Source organism: Python bivittatus, unplaced genomic scaffold (assembly GCF_059951505.1).
Source record: "Python bivittatus isolate LINGU-HERP-01145 unplaced genomic scaffold, Pbiv_v1 ctg000190_np1212, whole genome shotgun sequence".
Classification (NCBI taxonomy): Eukaryota; Metazoa; Chordata; class Lepidosauria; order Squamata; family Pythonidae; genus Python; species Python bivittatus.
In genome coordinates, this window is record NW_028277042.1 from 7,141,534 (window position 1) to 7,159,234 (window position 17,701).

At 37.9% G+C, this 17,701-nt stretch overlaps 1 protein-coding gene across 4 annotated transcripts in view; it reads right to left on the bottom strand.

Moving 5' to 3' along the window:
* Positions 1 to 17,701, bottom strand: part of WWOX (WW domain containing oxidoreductase) — a 567,948-nt gene that overhangs the window by 538,817 nt on the left and 11,430 nt on the right. For all 4 annotated transcript variants that reach the window (XM_088135992.1, XM_088135993.1, XM_088135995.1 and 1 more), the window contains exon 5: positions 5,046 to 5,152. In XM_088135992.1, coding sequence (XP_087992118.1) covers positions 5,046 to 5,152 — 107 coding nt within the window. The remainder of the gene's footprint in view (positions 1 to 5,045; positions 5,153 to 17,701) is intronic.

The window sequence follows — 17,701 nt, forward strand, 5'->3', positions numbered from 1 at the left end:
TTTCACTACCAGCCATAAAAACTGTAACAGTGGAACTGTATAAACAAATTGAACAGTGTTTTTACTGTAAAACACGAACATACTATAAATATTTGTCTTCCCCTTCTCTCAGCATCTGTAATGAGAGAAAGAAAATTCATACCATATGTTTACAGTACAAGGAGGAAAAATAAATAAATATCTCAACAGTTCATCCAAGCTTGGGAAGCGGTTAAATAGTTTTAATTCACATTTACCTTTTAAACGCATGCATTTCCTTGTAAATCATTAAAAAACAGCACTGTACAGAATGTTGCAGCAGTACAAATGCTGATGGGAATGTGACCGGTGAGACCAAAATGGTATTTGGGGGGGGGGGGACAGCCTTCCACTATTCCTGAATTATGTGTATCTTTTTATCTGTCATTTTATTTTAAACCTGGATGGATTTCTTTGCTGTGGGATCTTAAGCATTTAGAAAGCCCACACTGGGCGTGATACCCTAGTGCTAAAGATCATGCGACGATGCCTTTGAAGCTAGAATAGCATTCCGCCACTCAAGACATGGCAGAACAAGGAAGTATCTTTTCCACATATGAAAGCTAACTGGAGGGGCCGATAAATATTCTCTTTATACTGAAAATGATTGGCGTTCTCCATCAAGCCTGAAGCTAGGAGGACCGGTTGAAGGGATGAAGAATTAAACCTACAACACATGAAGCAGCATGTTGCTATTATCAGTTGAGGTTCCTGCCTCTATCTAATGATAGACCCAGTCTTGTCCCACAGCTATTATCCTAATGGGTATGTGGTTAAAAAAAGAGGAAAAAAAGTCAGAGGAGACACTGACTGGTTATTGCCTGCTTGCCTGATGTTGTCTAGCCGTACTTTTGCTAGCGGTTTCATTGGCTAACAGCATATACTCATGGACTTCATAATGCATGACTCACCAGGAAAGAATGTGATGGGATGTATATCCAAAACCACAGGTTACTGAAAGTACCATGCTCCAGATATGCAAAAAGCGCATCCGTTGCTCATCCAGGTGATCATTTTACCCATTCTCATCGCATAGCTTTTAACAGGATACATCCCATATACTTCCCCAGCTCCACAACTGGCTCAAAATGGGCACCCAATTTACCCCAATTTTACCTCTGCCAGAAAAACATGATTTCCTGCCGGCTGTTTTACAACCTTGATCTCCCTGAGAAAGTGAAGATGCTCCATGAGAGAGAGGAGACCCCCCCCAAAAAAGTTCAATTTTCCTCTCCCTCTCACTTACTCAATTTATGTAAGTAGTTTAATAGAATTGAATTACAAATGCACGGACTCAACAAACAGACTAAGCTAAGGGGGTAGACTTCATCGCATGACCACTGGAGAAGTTTAAGTGCTCCAGCCTGATGACCTGCCATTTTAAGACTATGAGCCGGATCCTAAGGTGTCCTTCTGCTTGTCATTCCTTGCACTACAAAAAAAGTGCAGAGATGCTGTGTTCACACACCATCCATAGAAACCTCTGTTGTAGAACTCTCAGTCCTTCAATGATTGACAAGTAGAGTTGGCACTTATTTTTCTTCGGCTTGTGATCCTTTGGATTCAGTCTTATCACTCTGCATATTTTCTGAAGTCTTCATTAAGGAAACACCTACAGTTGGGAGCTGTGAAACCCTGCTCAATCATTACTCTTTCATTCAATGATGTCAATATAATATAATAGGGAATAAGCCTCTGAGTTCTATAGCTCGTGGCACAGGATTTCGGCGGTCTCGTGAGCAAATGTGTTTACAAACTCCACTAGAATGTTTTTCATTAAGCCTTAAAGTCAATCAAGCTGCGAATTGGAACAATCATTCCTTCTTTGCAAAGTATTGATATTTTTTTTTTTTTTCCTGGCTGCTTTAGGGCCTTGGCTATTACTCAGAGATTTATGCTTGACAATGTCTTTCTGATTAAAATGAATCAAAGGTCTGAAATTCTAATTTCCTTTTTGGAGGAAGAGGTGGTTCTGGTTTTTGCAGCCAAGAAATTAACACGCAGTTCTAAATTATTACCAAATTCTCAAGCACAACTGCAGCCAGAGATGAGTGAATCTATCAATGTGGGTTTCACTCCATTACACTTTCTTACCCTAAGTACATGTCAGGCTATTTCCTATTAGTGAATTTGGATAGAGAGGGAGAAATATATACAAACATTTGTAAGGCCTGGGGGAGTGAGGGGGTACACTTCTGTTCTCATATATCTGTTTTGCACATACTTTAGGATATTATTATTATTATTATTATTATTATTATTATACAGACAACAATGTGAAATCACAGCTGCAGTTCTTTAGCTAGTGTTGGCCTTCATTCACATCGAGTTCTTCCCAAGAACCAAGGATGTCGTAATGTATCGACATAATGTGTGTGGATCCAAGCAGTGTGGCCTTTTATAATTGACACATGGGAATTTTGTCACTGCGCAGATTTTCTAAGTGCTGGCCAAGGTTTTTTTGGTGTGGCACTCAGTATGCCGATAACCCCCGGGACCACCATTGCTGGTTTATGCCATAATCTTTCAACTTCAGTTTTCAGGTCTTGATACTTTATGATCTTCTCCAATTCTTTGTCTTCTATTCTACTATCCCCTGGTACTGCCACATCAATTATCCAAAGTTTCTTCTTTTATTTGATGATGATGATGATGATGATGATGATGATGATGATGATGCAGATTCAATATTTTAACCCACCTGATCTTCCCCAGGATTGAAGTTAACAGGGAACATCCACTGACGGCAACTACTGTTCAAATGTACATGGAGTAGCTCCAGGAAACGAAGCCCAAAAACATATATTTTCCATACTGCATTGTCTTCTTTTTAGAATGCAAGAGAGATGTTTGGTAGGAATGGCTCCATGTTCACTGTACTTATGGAAGCCTGACTGAAGTCAACTTCAGCAAACACTACATCTTTTCAAAGCTCACTTTCATGCTGAATTTTTATTTTTTATTTCTTTTTACTTATTTTCCTCTAAAGAGATTAATTTTGTCACAAGAAGGGGAAAAGCATGCTTGTGTCTAATTTGTACAGGTTGTACTTCATGAATCTCTTTAAAAGAATCTTGTTTAAAATTCTAATTCCTGTACTCTGATCTAGTGGACTTTGTGTTCTGAAGAACAATTACCCTTTCTATAGTTTTCTATGCAGTCTTAAGATGCTGTCTCTGTAACATTAAAGTTATCAATCCAAGTGCTAGCTAATAAATCTCCTTTGGCTGTCAAAATAAACCGACCAATGGCATCAGAGGCATAGCAAGCTAATCAGTCATTGGTGGAGGAATACAGGTTAAAGAAAATATATTTGATGAGAAATCCACTATAACAGACTCTTAATAGAAAGTGTTGGTGAACCAACAGATCTACGCTTGACTCAGAATTTCAAAAACAGTGCCATTCTATTACAGTTAGACCATGAATCTATTACAAATAAATTTGCCTTTTTCAGTTTAAGTAGCTTTTCTTTATCTTCCTCCCAAGATTACTTCCAACTGATGTAAATTTTGAACATCAACTAATTCTCTCCTACTTACACAATTCAAATAATTGAAGTTCAGTAATAACTTATTCTTTCTGCTCCAGCACCTGCATTTCATTTGTGTATTTTACCAGAGTCATAAATCTGAGGAATTGTCAAAGTGCCATAATATTAGTGTAATCATCAAAGTTAATTAGTCCTTCTCAATAAACAACAGCAATCCCATTACAAAGATACACTGAAAGTACTCCAGCTATGCTAAGATTAAACAGTATTGTGAACAATTAGGAGTGGGAAATGGTTAATAAAGAAAGTGCTCCACTTCTAAAGCTATTCAAAGTAAAGGCAATGCAAAACCTTTGTTTTCTTGTTCACTCCAAGGAATGCAACATTCATATTGCACTGATTACCTTGTCACACTGAACACGAGTGTGGCCTTCTGAAAGAAGAGCTTCACACCCTCTTGGGTAAACCAACACATGAGAGGACTATAGTCTCTAGCTGCAACAGGAACTGCTGCTAAACATGGGATTTCTGCACAGGTGTCTAAATAGTTTTCATCCAACGTTGACTTTTTATTAAAACACACACACACCACAGATGGAGCACTTCCACCTATTCTCTTAGATCTCTGGCTACCTGAAGAATAGTTCCTCAACCATGTTAGATAGGAATTAAGTGAGTTTAATTTCAATAATTCTGGAGAGCATCAGGTTGGAAAGTAGAACTAGATGTTGTCGTGAGGGTTGTATGGTGTATGTTCAGTCCCCCTAATGAACTCAAGGAAGATATACTCAACCATATGAAGGTGACAGAACATTTTCACAGGACAGGTTCCATGTCAAGATTTGAAATACACTTCACGTGGACTGGGGTCCTTCATAGATTTCCAGTATATTTCACCCACACTATTGCCCTTAACCCAATGTATTTAAAGTTATGCAGTACTACTGAAAGTACATTCTGCAGCAGTTGAGACTTGGGTTCTCTTTATTAAAAATTAAGTCTGTATCTCCATCTAGTTTTAGTCTAAATATTAAACTTTGTAACTGCCTATATTGCTATCAAAGTGTCAAAGGAATCATATATTCCACCCTTCTTTATCCTCTTTTCATCTTCTGTCTTCAACTGCACTAATTTAGTCTCCACTTCAAATTATAAACTTTGTCAGAATAAGGGCCCATCTCGTGATTCCAAACATCTCCAGTGAAATAAATCATATATGAGGAATGAGAGAGTCTTCTCAGTGGTGGGATCCAACACAGGGATATTTCCTCCATGGATAGAACCATCAAGGGTAGTTGTTTCCTTTCCAGCCCAAAATCAGACCACTGATACTCAGGCATTTTAATTACCTGATTTGCTCATTTTTATGTCTCTAAATTTTCTTAATGTAATTTTACTCTCATTCTTAAGTGGCATTTGTTTTTACAACATTATGCATATCACCCTTGGAGCTTAGGAGTCCGAAGCAGGAATCTGTGAGCATTTACAAGCTTTAAACTGTAAATGTACATATTTATAAAGCACATGTCCTTACCCATTCTTTCAAGATCCGGCACACGGCCTCATCAGCTTGTGAGGGGTTTCGGCAAGCAAGAATGACATGTGCACCATGAAGTGCAACGGATTTTGCAGTTTCAAAGCCTGCCACAAAACACACATCAAGAAGATACAGTAAGAAACACAACATCAGATCAGCAGGGAAATATATCTGCCTGGGTCCTAACATAGTTACCCTAACTCATTTAGTATTCGTTGGAAATGTTTATCCCCCTGACTCATCAAATTTCAAGCCTACTTACAAAATCTGGAACCAGTACAAAACAAAGTCAAGTTAAATGCAAAGATATATAATAAAAATAGCAGTGTTAAACTTGGCAATCAGCTTTTTCCTGCTTCAGATATGAATTAGTGTGATTAACTATTGCTCTTTTATCCATTTTATCCACTTCCTTTGAGATTTTTCAATTAGTTTTTTTTTTTTAATGCTTTAGCTATCATTTTAAATATTATACAGACTTTGGGAGCAGAGTTACTTTGAGTATACTAAGGAATGAGAAGGCAGTATAAAAGCACTGAAAATAAATGAATAGAACAAAAGCCAGCGCAAATCAACACTCATCCAACTATTTAAAAACTGTCAACGTCTTTAGTACATGAATTAATCTTATACCTCAGTTAGTGCCAAACATCCCACACTTGGGGAGTCAACTGAGAAAAAGAACCTGTTCCTAAACCTATCCATTAGGGTCGTGCAAAGTATCTTATGCTCAGAACAACTGCTCTGAGTTAGAAATGGGATGTTGCAATGCTGTTTCGACTATTCCAGCAATGTATCAAGATGCTCAAAATAGATGCTTTGAGCTTGAACTGAGGTCAAAATACTTTTCAGAATGATCAGGATGACTTTGGGACACTTTGGGAAAGTTTGGGACAGCTGTTTGAAGTTGTAACAGAATATTTTGAACTTCAAATGCAGCATTTTTGCTCAGTATGCTTCAAATGCAAATATGGTATTATCCACCACTACCCACATAAACAGGACAACCAAAGCAGAATCAACATAAGGGCTCATGCAGAAGAACACATACCTAGGAGGCATCTAAAATGCCCTGGGACCTTAGCCAACAGCTAAGGGATCATGGGCAAGGAAGCTTCTGAGATGAGTCACCTGAAGCATTTGTTTGCTACAGTTGTCATGTTTCCCCATCCTCTCCTAAGGCCAACCTGCTATCTCCCATCACCCGATGGTCAAATTGCCACCATTGTCTGCTTTTCTTCCATCTTGTAATTTATCACTGCCACCCTCATTTCATCACCTAGTCCCCTCTTTCAGGGCCCTGATTACTCCTTCTCTCCAAGCTCCATTTTCTCCATTTGTGCGTTTTTCTAAAAAATGCATTTCATTCAATCAGCATACCACAGTATGAAATGGAATCCTTTCTCTCCTGGTTGTCACATTTCAAACCATTTCATGCATCACAAAGCAAGATGAGCAATGAAGCCAAGAACATATCTACTAAAAGTAACTTACCCAGTGACTTCAAACTTGCTCATTAAAAAATAAAAAATAAAAAATAGAAAAATCCTAAGATCCCAAAAATTTCAGTGCTTCCCTCTGCTGGTTTTGGTAATAAAGAATGCCTAATTGATAGCAGAATTAGACTGATATTTAGAGGGCTCTTGCAAGATGTAGTACTGAGTATTCCACCCAGGGCTAGTCATCCTTACTTACGATATTCCCTTTTCTAAATTATTACTTCTATTTCATCTTCCTGCCCAGAGTTTTCTTTTCTTTCCCCTCCAAGTTCGTTGGAGAGGTCCACGCTCATTAGGCTATTCCAATTACTTGACCTTTCCAAATTCCCACTTCCCACCAGTTCTGGAGTTTTTGTATTTTCCCCACAGTTGGAGTTCCTTTAAATCCACCCTTTTGTACAGTATATGGATTATGTAAGGAAGTCTTATCCCTAAATATTCAAAATATCAAGTGGGTTGTTATATAATAAAATCCCCAAGTCAAGCTCAACTCACGAGGATTTTACAGACTTCTCATTCCATTTTCTTGAAAACAATACAGAAGTGGTTTGCAATTACCTTCTTCCATTTTTCTTCAGTTTAGCCTATAGCCCTGGGATTCCCTGGCATTTCCCACCCAAATACCAACCAGGCCTGATCCTCCATAGCTTCCCACCCAGAGAAGATCAGACAGGTGCTTTCATCTGTTAAGACAATTACTATAGAGGGGAGAAGCTGAAGATGTAAGACTTTTAGCATTTTGTTGTGAAGAATCTACCCACAAATAGGAAATTTGCACCATATCACAGCTTAACGCTTTCTAACTAGAAAGGCTCAAATTAGCGCTTGAATATTCAACACGACAATACAAAGAAAAGGGTGAGCATTTGTTCCGCTTTTGTTTTAAGCAGGGTGCAGGATTGGTTTAAATCTTGTTTATCCAGAGGAAAAACACTATTAAATATACACGGTTTTACTCCTAGGAGCACCCCGGGGCAAGACAAATTTAGTTTACAACATAGGGTATAACTTAAGATTAAAGAAACAACAGCTTACATAAATTTATACCATTCTCTGCAATTACATGCTTACAGTGTTTAAGTCTAAGCAATTTCTCTTCCTTTTTCAAGCCATTCATTGTACCAGGCAATTTTAATTATCTGGGTAATTCACCGCACACAGATGAATCCAGTTTTCAACATATGCAAAATACATTTCCCTGTTTTAATTCCACTGAGCAAATGCAGCAAGGAAACTTTTTGAAGGCAGTTGCTGAACTGTTCCCTTTTTAGCTGGCCATATGCTTTACTGTTTTAATAAAATAAGGATTGATATTTAAACGCCATTTGTATTTGTTTTAAAATTGGCTTCATACTGTAATACAAACAACTAGCACTTGATTACTAAGCTTCACTACTTGCCAGCAAATTTCTAACAGAAGGTCAGAGCTGCTGAAAATTAAAATTGCTGGTGAGCACCCTCCTCCTCCCCTTAAATCTTCACAATTTAGAAAGACCTGACATCTCTTCTCAGATCTCTTCCAAAACTCTTCAAACACCTTCTGGGGCAATCCTAATTAAGAACTGTGGCTAACATGAAGACACCTTTTCATACTGATTGCCAACAGAGAGTGAGATCAACTTACCAGGATTTCAGACACACACACTAGCCCATCTGGAGATGCTAGGAAAGAAGGATTTTTTTTAGCGCAAAGTGTGCTCTGAACTTCAATCCTTTCCTACATCTTTGGAAGATCATCTCAGCTGATTTGTGGATGTCTTACGCAAATAGTAAGGGTAGCTCAAAACGAAATGTTCCCTACATCAACCCCTAGGGTTTGTAATTGTTTGTATAATTTTTAAAAGACAGAAGAAAAAGATATAAGAAGGAGGTTCAGTGGAGAAGTATCTTCATAATGTAACCAGTGTGAATATTAATAGTCTAAACAGAAAAAGAAGATTGACGTAATAACGCTCGGTATAAAGCCGTATGTATCTCTAATAACAAAGTCTAAACTGAATTTCCATTGACAATCCGGTTTAATGGCAGCAAGCCAACAAACATTAAGGCTCATGCTTAGGTAACAGAAGACTAATCATTTGCTTAAAAAAAAAATGAAATTCCACTGGTGCTCAGTGTTCTGCTCTTCATTAAACCCTTAATATTTTATAATATATGATGTTTTCTGTAAACTGTTGGCCTTTGGATTTCCTGAGGTAACCATTGCCAGATATCTCAAGCAGCGTAGTCATTTTATATAATACCACTGGAGTGTAAGACAAATTATCAACTCATGTATGATATACAGAAGAAAGCTCTGTTTATTTTTGCTCATTAAAGTATTTATATCCTGACTTTTTACTTCAGTTCCAACGGACTTATCAAACAATATAGTGTAAAATAAGTTAGAATGCCTATAAATATTAGAAAAGATATAATTCAATTCAAGGAATAAGTTGATCAGCCAACACTAACTTTTCCTGCAATCATCTTTCCCAGAGATTCTTTTCAATGATGATACCAATCACTGGACAGAATTTTTCCAAAGTGGAACAAGATTGTATTATTGGGGTTATGGAGCACAGCACAAATATTTTGAAGGAGCAGAAAAACATTTTGTCGTTTCTAACTATCCAACTTAACCCAACCATGGAGAAAAACTATTGAGAACCCAACTCTTCTCCCCCACCCCAATTCCCTATCAGATGATGACCAATCGACCAAAGAAAGCTATTAGATGAATTTGTAAACACCACTAAGCTATTAGGGAGCTTGAGTGATTTAAATTTAAAGTAGCTATTGTGACTTGTAAACAAACCATACTTTGGGGGTTAGCACGATATGTGAATCCATATGTGTTACTTATTCAACAAACCATGGTTAAACTATATCATTTTAACAAACTATAGTTAAGACAATCATGAACTGACAGTATCAGCCGGTTTCATTTGTATGTCCAGTATATCATCTTTTTCCAGATTGTTCTTGTAACTTGTCATATTTAAGTCCACATTCAAATCAATTTCAGTCGTATCCAGTACAGCTTGTTCTTATTCTGTGACATCATTAACATACCATCTATATATGGTATCAGACATTCTTAAAATTTCTGAGCCCATTGTTCAAAAATATCCCTCAAAACATCCACTGTTAAAGTATTTTGCTCCATTCTGTATTAGTAAGCCAAATCTAAGTGTTCTTTTCCTTTAATTGTAATCTTTATTTTCTTCTAGTTCCCTCTAGTGTCCAACATTCAAAGTCCCATCCTACAGTTTTATTTTTTCCAAAGAAGCCAAACCACCACCATTTTCCACTGGAAGAATTTTTATAACTAATTTCAAATTTTTATTCCAAGTCCATCTGGACCCTTGGTCTGTTTTTAACTTCCAAAATCAACACTCCAAATATCCTTTTGCTGTTTATTCCAAAAAATAATATTTTCCCAAGTCCTTGAAATCATATTTAAAACTTCTTTTTCTAAGGAGAAGGAAACTCACACAGTGAATGCAATAAAAACTTGCCACTCTGAAGGGTGTTAATAGTTCCAAAGCAATAAAAAATAATTCCAAAGTTAAGAAATGAGGCTTGAACTTTTTGTCCATAAAAGGCTGAGTTGCAACTGTGAAGTTATATGGTACCCCAACCACTCGACTGAGAAGTTGACCACAAAACCTCAAGTCCTGGGGTCTATTCACGAGGAGCAACTATCTGGAGCGTGTATGGGCTATCTCACAATCTCTCCTCTCTCTGGAGAGATTGTGCCCGCCAGGATCCAGCCACCAAACTCTGCTGTAAATGGCGTCCCACTTCAGCAAGGACATCTAGCTCACCATGACACTCACCGGAAGTATCTATATTAGCTAAATTCCCATGTTATTTTCTGTCTACCCCATTAAAATAAAAGCCAGCATCACAGATATTAACATTTGTTCATTTTTAAATACTGGTTTGAACAAGGCAAAGTAGAATTTTGATGTCTATCGCTGTGGGAATGAAAATAAATACTTTAACATGGTACATGCCAACTTGTGTGTCTGTGTGTGTGTGTGTGTGTGGTTTTTAGAGCTCCAGTATAAATATTTAAACCATCTACTTCTGTTTAGAAATTTCAAAAACATATTACACATAGAATTAGGCACAAGAAATTGTATAATTTAATAGGTATTTTCAAAGAATTATTGAGATTTCTAGGTGGGTCACTGGGTAGAGGAGAAAAAAAGGCAGAATATTTGGTATAGTAAAGTTCTCTACATTGTGGTTGCCTTTGAGAAGTGCTCAGAAAGGTCATTAATTCCAAAATGTAATAGCCAGAATACAGAATAGCCAGAATAGCCTGCAGCCAGTTATGGGAAAATGCAATTTCTTTATTACAACAGTTTCACTGGCTTCTGAACTGTTCCCAAACAATTTAGAAAGCTGTCTATAAATGTTCAAGCCTCAAAAGGCTTAGACATAAAGTACCTAAATAATCAGTAAAAGTTTGGCCATTTACTGTTCATTATTTGATAAGAATCTCTCCAGTTATTAAGAACTTGTGCAGAGGCTATTATTCTGGTCCCATTAACATCTGACTTATGTTACATCATATTCAAGAATGTACCTTCACAGGGATGGTACCGGTTCTCTAGAACACTCGGCCTTGGGAGATTCCCCATACCTGCTGTTTTCTTGCAGCATTAGGTAAAACCCTCTTTTTCAGCAAGGATTTGACTAAATCAGGGTTTCTCAACCTTGGCAACTTTAAGGTATGTGGACTTCAACTCCCAGAATTCCCCAGCCAGCATGTTGAACTCCTCATATCTTAAAGTTGCTAAGGTTGAGAAACACTGTCCCAGACAGAAACTTTCTGCTGTCTAATTCCGCATCACTAACATTGTGGCCAAATTTTCCATGACAGCAGTCAAGACTCATCAAATAATGTATCCCAGATTATCATATATTAAAATGTTTTTATATTTTTTTAACTGTTGATGTGTATGGATCATTGACTGTGATAAAGAATGTATGTATATATGCTACTCTACCAGGAATCCTTCTCTCCAAAATCTAAGATCTCAACTGCTGGATCTCTGGGTTGAACGCAACCCCCAGCATCCCAGATTTTGGAAGCAGAAGTCCTGAAGATCTGGCTGAAAGTTCTCAAGTTTTTCAAAGGAAAATTTTTCAGTAGCAGTTCAATAGAACAGTGGCCTCCCATCCAAGAGCTCAAGTTAAAAATTATATCCAACAGGTTTAAGTCCTTTGATGCACACGCAGTACCTCTCCAATCTCAGCCATTATTACAAAAAGCATAATGGAGCTTTACACAGAGCAAGGCAGGCATTTTTCCCTCAGCTGCCATTAGTTTAGGACAACTTTCAAAGTACCTGAAATTTCACTTTACTCCCTTAAAGTACTGTACTTCACTCCTTTTACCGTCCCCAATTAGTTTTTCTTTCTCTGGACAACCTACAACCTGCAATTTTTGTTCCACAACTGAGATGTAAAAAAATATTTAGAACAAAGCAAAATTTGTCACCTACTTTTGCAATTTAAAAAAAGGCAAAGCTTTGCCTTCTGGAATGATGGTGGGAACCATGACACACGTGAAAATAAAAGTATGTTTTCTCTCCCCCCAGAAGAGACAGGACCCAACCTCGTAACAGCCTCTTCTTCAGATGTAGAAATTACTGTGCAGCTCCTGTGAGCACGCCTACTGCAGAAGAGAGTACTAATTAAGCATTAAGGAAAAACAAAATTAGTTGCATGTTTTAAATCTCCTTTTGGCAAGTACAATAGTGCAATATTAATACAAGCAGTTTCATAAAATTAAAAAGGCATATTTCATCTCAGATGAAATTAGAAGACTGTTTTGTCAGCTAAATGATGCTGGATCCTTCAAGCATTAAACCAACACATTTTCTCAGAGTTGGGGAAACAAGTGCAACTTCAACAAAAATAGTTTCCTTACATGATGTTCCATTTACTGTTTCCTTTACACACTTAACAATGGTGAAATAGACTTTATTTATTAACAAAAGCTAGCATTCTACCCAAAATGAGTTTAAAATTACTAAGATACTTAAAAAAAGAAAAAAAAAAGAAAAATTCACATTTACACTATGACAGTGTTGTCCAAACTTGGCCACTTTAAGATGAGTGGACTTCAACTCCCAGAATTCCCCAGCCAGCCATGCTGGCTGGGGAATTCTGGGAGTTGAAGTCCACTCATCTTAAAGTGGCCAAGTTTGGACAACACTGCACTATGATATTGAAACAAGGCCTACTGCGGGACCTAGGAGGTGAGCCTTCTCAGCGGCAGCCCCCATCTTAGACCACCCATCCTCCTGACACAGAGTTGGCCTTGAATCTGCTGGCCTTTAAAAAGACTGTCAAGACCTGGCTCTTTCCCCAGGCCGTTTAGCTGTGATGTGTCAGGTCCCTGATTTGATGATGGTGTTATTTCTGTTTGGACTGCCACGTTATTGTTTAATTGGTTCATTGGTTTTGGGGAGATGCGTGTACTGTGGTTTTGTATTTGTGTGGTTAGGTTTTGTTGAATTTTTTTGTTAGCTGCCCGAGTCAACTTGGTTGAGTTGGGCAGCCATATAAATGCTTTAAATAAATAAATAATCAACCATTTTATTTTCGGTTCTTTTCAAAAACCTCTGAGAATGGAGTTGTAGAAACAGAGTGGAATGCTTTCAAGAAGACCATGTAATATTATCAGCAATCCCTTTTCTAACTGGGTTCTCACACCACAGGTGAGAGCAAAGATCAGGCCAGTACATCAAGATAGCCAAGTTTGCCAAGAAGCAGAAAACCCAACAGTTCCCAGAGAGAGACTAGCTGCAAAGCCCCTTTCTCTGCATCTCACAGTAAAAGTAAAGAGTGAGTCAAGTTGGCTCTTGTTATGTGAAAACATCCATGTAACATTTGGGACAACTATCTTCTGGGAAGTTCTTTCAACTTCCCAGTCCAGTCTACTGCCCTGGGGTTCTCTGGTGGTATTCCTCCAAATACTTAGTGGAACATATCCTGCTTAGGTTTTCAAGATCTCCCATCTGTTCTACCCCACCTAAATGACGCATAGTTTTAGAAATATAACTGATTTGAATGTGATTTCAAGAAAGCTTAAGAAGTGTAAAACAATTGAACAGGCAAGACAAAGCAAGAAACAGCATCCTTGGAAACACACACACTCCAATAACATGCCCTTCAAACTCAAATATATTTCAATATGTATTCCCCCAATCCAGTTTGCCAAGAAGCAGAAAACCCAACAGTTCCCACAGTACTAAACTGCAGCAGAAAATCTATGATGTAGTGCCATTCAGACATTCTGGAGTTGAACTCCCATCAGCCACAGTCAGCCCGAGGAGAACAAGTAGAGGGCACCAAGTTGCCAAGTCCAGTTTATAAAATCCCGTAAAAAATCCCTTAAAAAAGTTTCTCATAAATAGCCTATAAGAACTTTTAAATGATAGAACTATCCTGTAATGATACCTGCCCTTGCATATCTCCCAAGAAAGCGTTAAAGTTCATGTTTAGTAAGCCAAGCAAAATGAAATACCCATTACAACTTCAAAAGTTCTAGGAGGTGTTAATTTTTAAAGATACAATTTAAAAGTTATAAAAGTCGCATCCGTTGCTAGAGCAATTATAACTCCATATATTTATGTAGGAACGGAAGTAGTCCCAGAGAAAAATGGATTAAAAAACATATACAAGAGTAGAATCCTGCACATGGTCCCCTTTTCAATGGGAGATTTGAGGACATGGGCCATATGTTCCTCAGTGTTTTGCTCTCTCTCTGTGAACTGGGGGCCGTTAGAGATCCAGATGGCACCCTCTGTTTTGGCATTTAAGAAAATAGAACTGTTTGCAGAGCTTTAATCAACTGTCTAATGTTGCCCAAGAATAAATGCCCAGGGAAGAGTTTGTGTTATTGCTTTAATGGAAGGTTGTGGTTTTTATGGTGTAATAATAAATTAACAAAGTTTCTCCCAACTCCTATGGCAAGTCATTTCATCCCCATCCTCAGAAAAAACAGGTGCAGCTTTAAGGACATTAAAGTCAATAAATCCCAAACCATGTATCAGTTATTTAATAAAATCCCTCTATAGTACAGGTCTGTTCTTGAACCCTTCTGTAAAAAGATTGTTGCAATTATTGACATCTTGGCCTCAGCATGTTTCTGCATATTACGTGTTGGCTGGCATTGTGAATTTCAGCCCAAGATGATTGAGTTCAATAAGTTGATTAACCAACCACGTATACTCCTCATTACCCAAGTAATAGATTTCTCAAAGAAGCCATAAGAAAGTGATACAGGAAACAGATACCTTTTCTAGGCCTACTTCAGAACAGAAGCAACTGTGTTTCAGTACAAGTTTTAGCAGAAATTAATAGAGTTTAATCCCACCGAAGGGAGAAAATTGAAGGGTTACCCCCAATTTTAAAATATAAGGAGTTCCTCTGTACTTATGTTCGCTGCAAGGAAAGATTTTGTGTGTCAGGTTTCCCTTCCCTGGCCAGGCAGAATTTCAAGAATCAACCTCCAAGGATACAAAACAATCAGTAAGGTTGGTTATTCAGGGTTCTAAAGGAATAAAATAATATTTAAAATACATCTCTACAGCTAAGCAAGCCAAACCAGTTTTCATTACACTGGATTATTTCTGGGGGAAAAAAGAAATAAAACGATGAGTCCCAAGGCTTGTAAGGTTTCCTAGAATACTCTCAAGAATGACATCTGCTTAAATTATGGCACTGACTGTCATGGAAGTTGCTTATTCTGTATTTCTGTATATTCTGTATTTCAGGATCTTTAGCTGCACAGGTATATCTGGTCAGGTGCGTGGACCATACCATTTCTCACTTCAAGCAAGTTTAAAAGTCACATGACGTTTACCTATCAGGTGACTGTTCTAAGCAATTGAGAAGGAGATGGACGCTGCAGTTACAGTTTTTATTATCTTCTACCCGACCTTGTTTCCAACTAATTTTGCTTTAATTTTATTCTATGAAATATTTAATGTCTTTCAGCATAACATTAAAACTTCATAAAATAACTTAGATATATTTATTTTCTCACATCAAATAGTGTGAAAATAATTGTGCAGGCCCTGGCTACAGAGACCAACATGCTAATTCAAATGCCTCATTTGCACAGGGAAATTTTCCTGTGTGTGTGTGTGTGTGTGTGTGTGTGTGTGTCTATCTATCTATCTATCTCTGGAAATGCCACATTGCTGGCATTTGGCCCCTGATGCAGCAATGTTAAAGGCAACAGGAAAATTCTTAAAATATTTGACCCCATACTCCATGTTTTGCCCAGCTGAGTCCTTTCAAGACTCCTTGTGCACGTCAAGAAGAAACACTGCCTAGCATCTGCTCTGGAGCAACTTTCAAGATACAGAAATCATTTACAGTTATTTGCCACAGCACGATCCCAAATATAAGCACTGAGTTCTTGATGAAAATCTCCACTTTCAGAGAAATGTATCCTACCTGCGGTGTCTAGGTAGCAAGATAGTCCCCTTATGATGCTCAGAAAGACATTTCCTACTATATGATCTGGCCAGAAGATAGGACATTTAATATATTTTTCATCATTCTCTGGAAGGACAGATGCAGCCCAAGGACCAATTTAGTGTAGACCAGGGTTTTCAACCTTGGCAACCTTAAGATGTGTGGACTTCAACTCCCAGAATTCCCCAGCCAGCACTGAATTCTGAGAGTTGAAGTCCACACATCTTAAAGTTGCCAAGGTTGAAACCCCCGGGGTAGACTATCCCTTATTCAGTTTTAGAATTCTTTTCATCACAATCAAAGTTATTATTCCTAAAGGTCTTGCTTATATTACCACTGCCCTAGTTTTAAAGATCTGCCAATCGAAACTTCTGAAGACTATGGAAAGGAAACAAGACTCCTAATTCAACCTCGCTTCCAATTTGAATAATCTCTGCTCCGATACCAGTTTCACAGATCCAAAATTGAATCCAAAAATTTGATCACATCTGCCACTTCGGTTCCAATGAATGCATTCCAATTCATTTTCTCTTTGCAGGTGTCTGCATTCTAAAATAAATTTTAACACAAACGCTCGCCACCTAGTTTTGCCTACGCCATGTACCATTACTGTCTGTTTCCATTTCAGGCATCAACTTTACAAAAAGCCTCCTCCCAGCCACGAGGCCACTACAGAAAGGCTAGAGAGAAGAAGCAAATCTAAAAAGCGCTTCAGAATTGCCCGTTTTCTCTTCCTGATTTCTTAAAGCAGATGCAACCACACAATGTGATTGGCATATGTGTACAGCTGCTTACACCAGCAATGCCTAATTAATAGGCAACTTCAAAACAAAGCAAAATCAAAGTAAACACAGTTCAAAAGCAACCCCCACCCCCCCAAAAAAAGAAACTACCAAGTAGTTATAGATTTATGCAACTATCAGAGAGGGCAAATACAGAAATGTTTTTTTTTTTTTTTTAACTTTTCTTTCTTCTTTTTTTTTTCTTCGGTCCAACTCAACGGAATGTTGGAAAGAAGTCGGGTTAAGGGTCTCAGGGCTCCATCCATTATCAAAAAGCAAGATAACTTTCTGAAAACTACTTCAAGGTGGGCCAGATTTGCTAATGGAGGAAAAAGTCAGCCAAAGAAGTACTGAGTTTGAACGTGGGCCTGATCTAGACAGGGCTGTGGGGGGAAAAAACAAAACCTCCAATGGATTCCTATGGAAGAGGCGGTGGGGAATGGCTCAGATTGTTACCTATCTCTCCATTCTAAGCCCTGCTTCATTTTTGTTCCTAGTCTTGTGCTTTATAGCCAAGCTTTAAGGGGTGGGAAAGAATTCCAGAAGCTGTGTTCTATAAACTTGTCTTGCCTTTCCACCCCAATCTCAAATTCCTTGATAGGTAGAAGGAAGGAATAACTAAAACTTGAGAACTGAACATTTGACTTTTCCTTTGGAGTGTATGGATTTAACTGCACTGTTTCCAAGCACTTTGCCATGATGTGTAAATCTTTTCTCTCATCAATTCACTAAGGAATAATAAGATTTAATTTAAAAAAAAAAAACTGAAAACAAAATGATGTTTAACTGGACTGTTAAGTTTCCATCTTTGCCTCTAGTCTTCCGTTTTTGCATACGAATTCATTCATGCAAAAATGAAGATCAGGCATCAGTGCAGTTG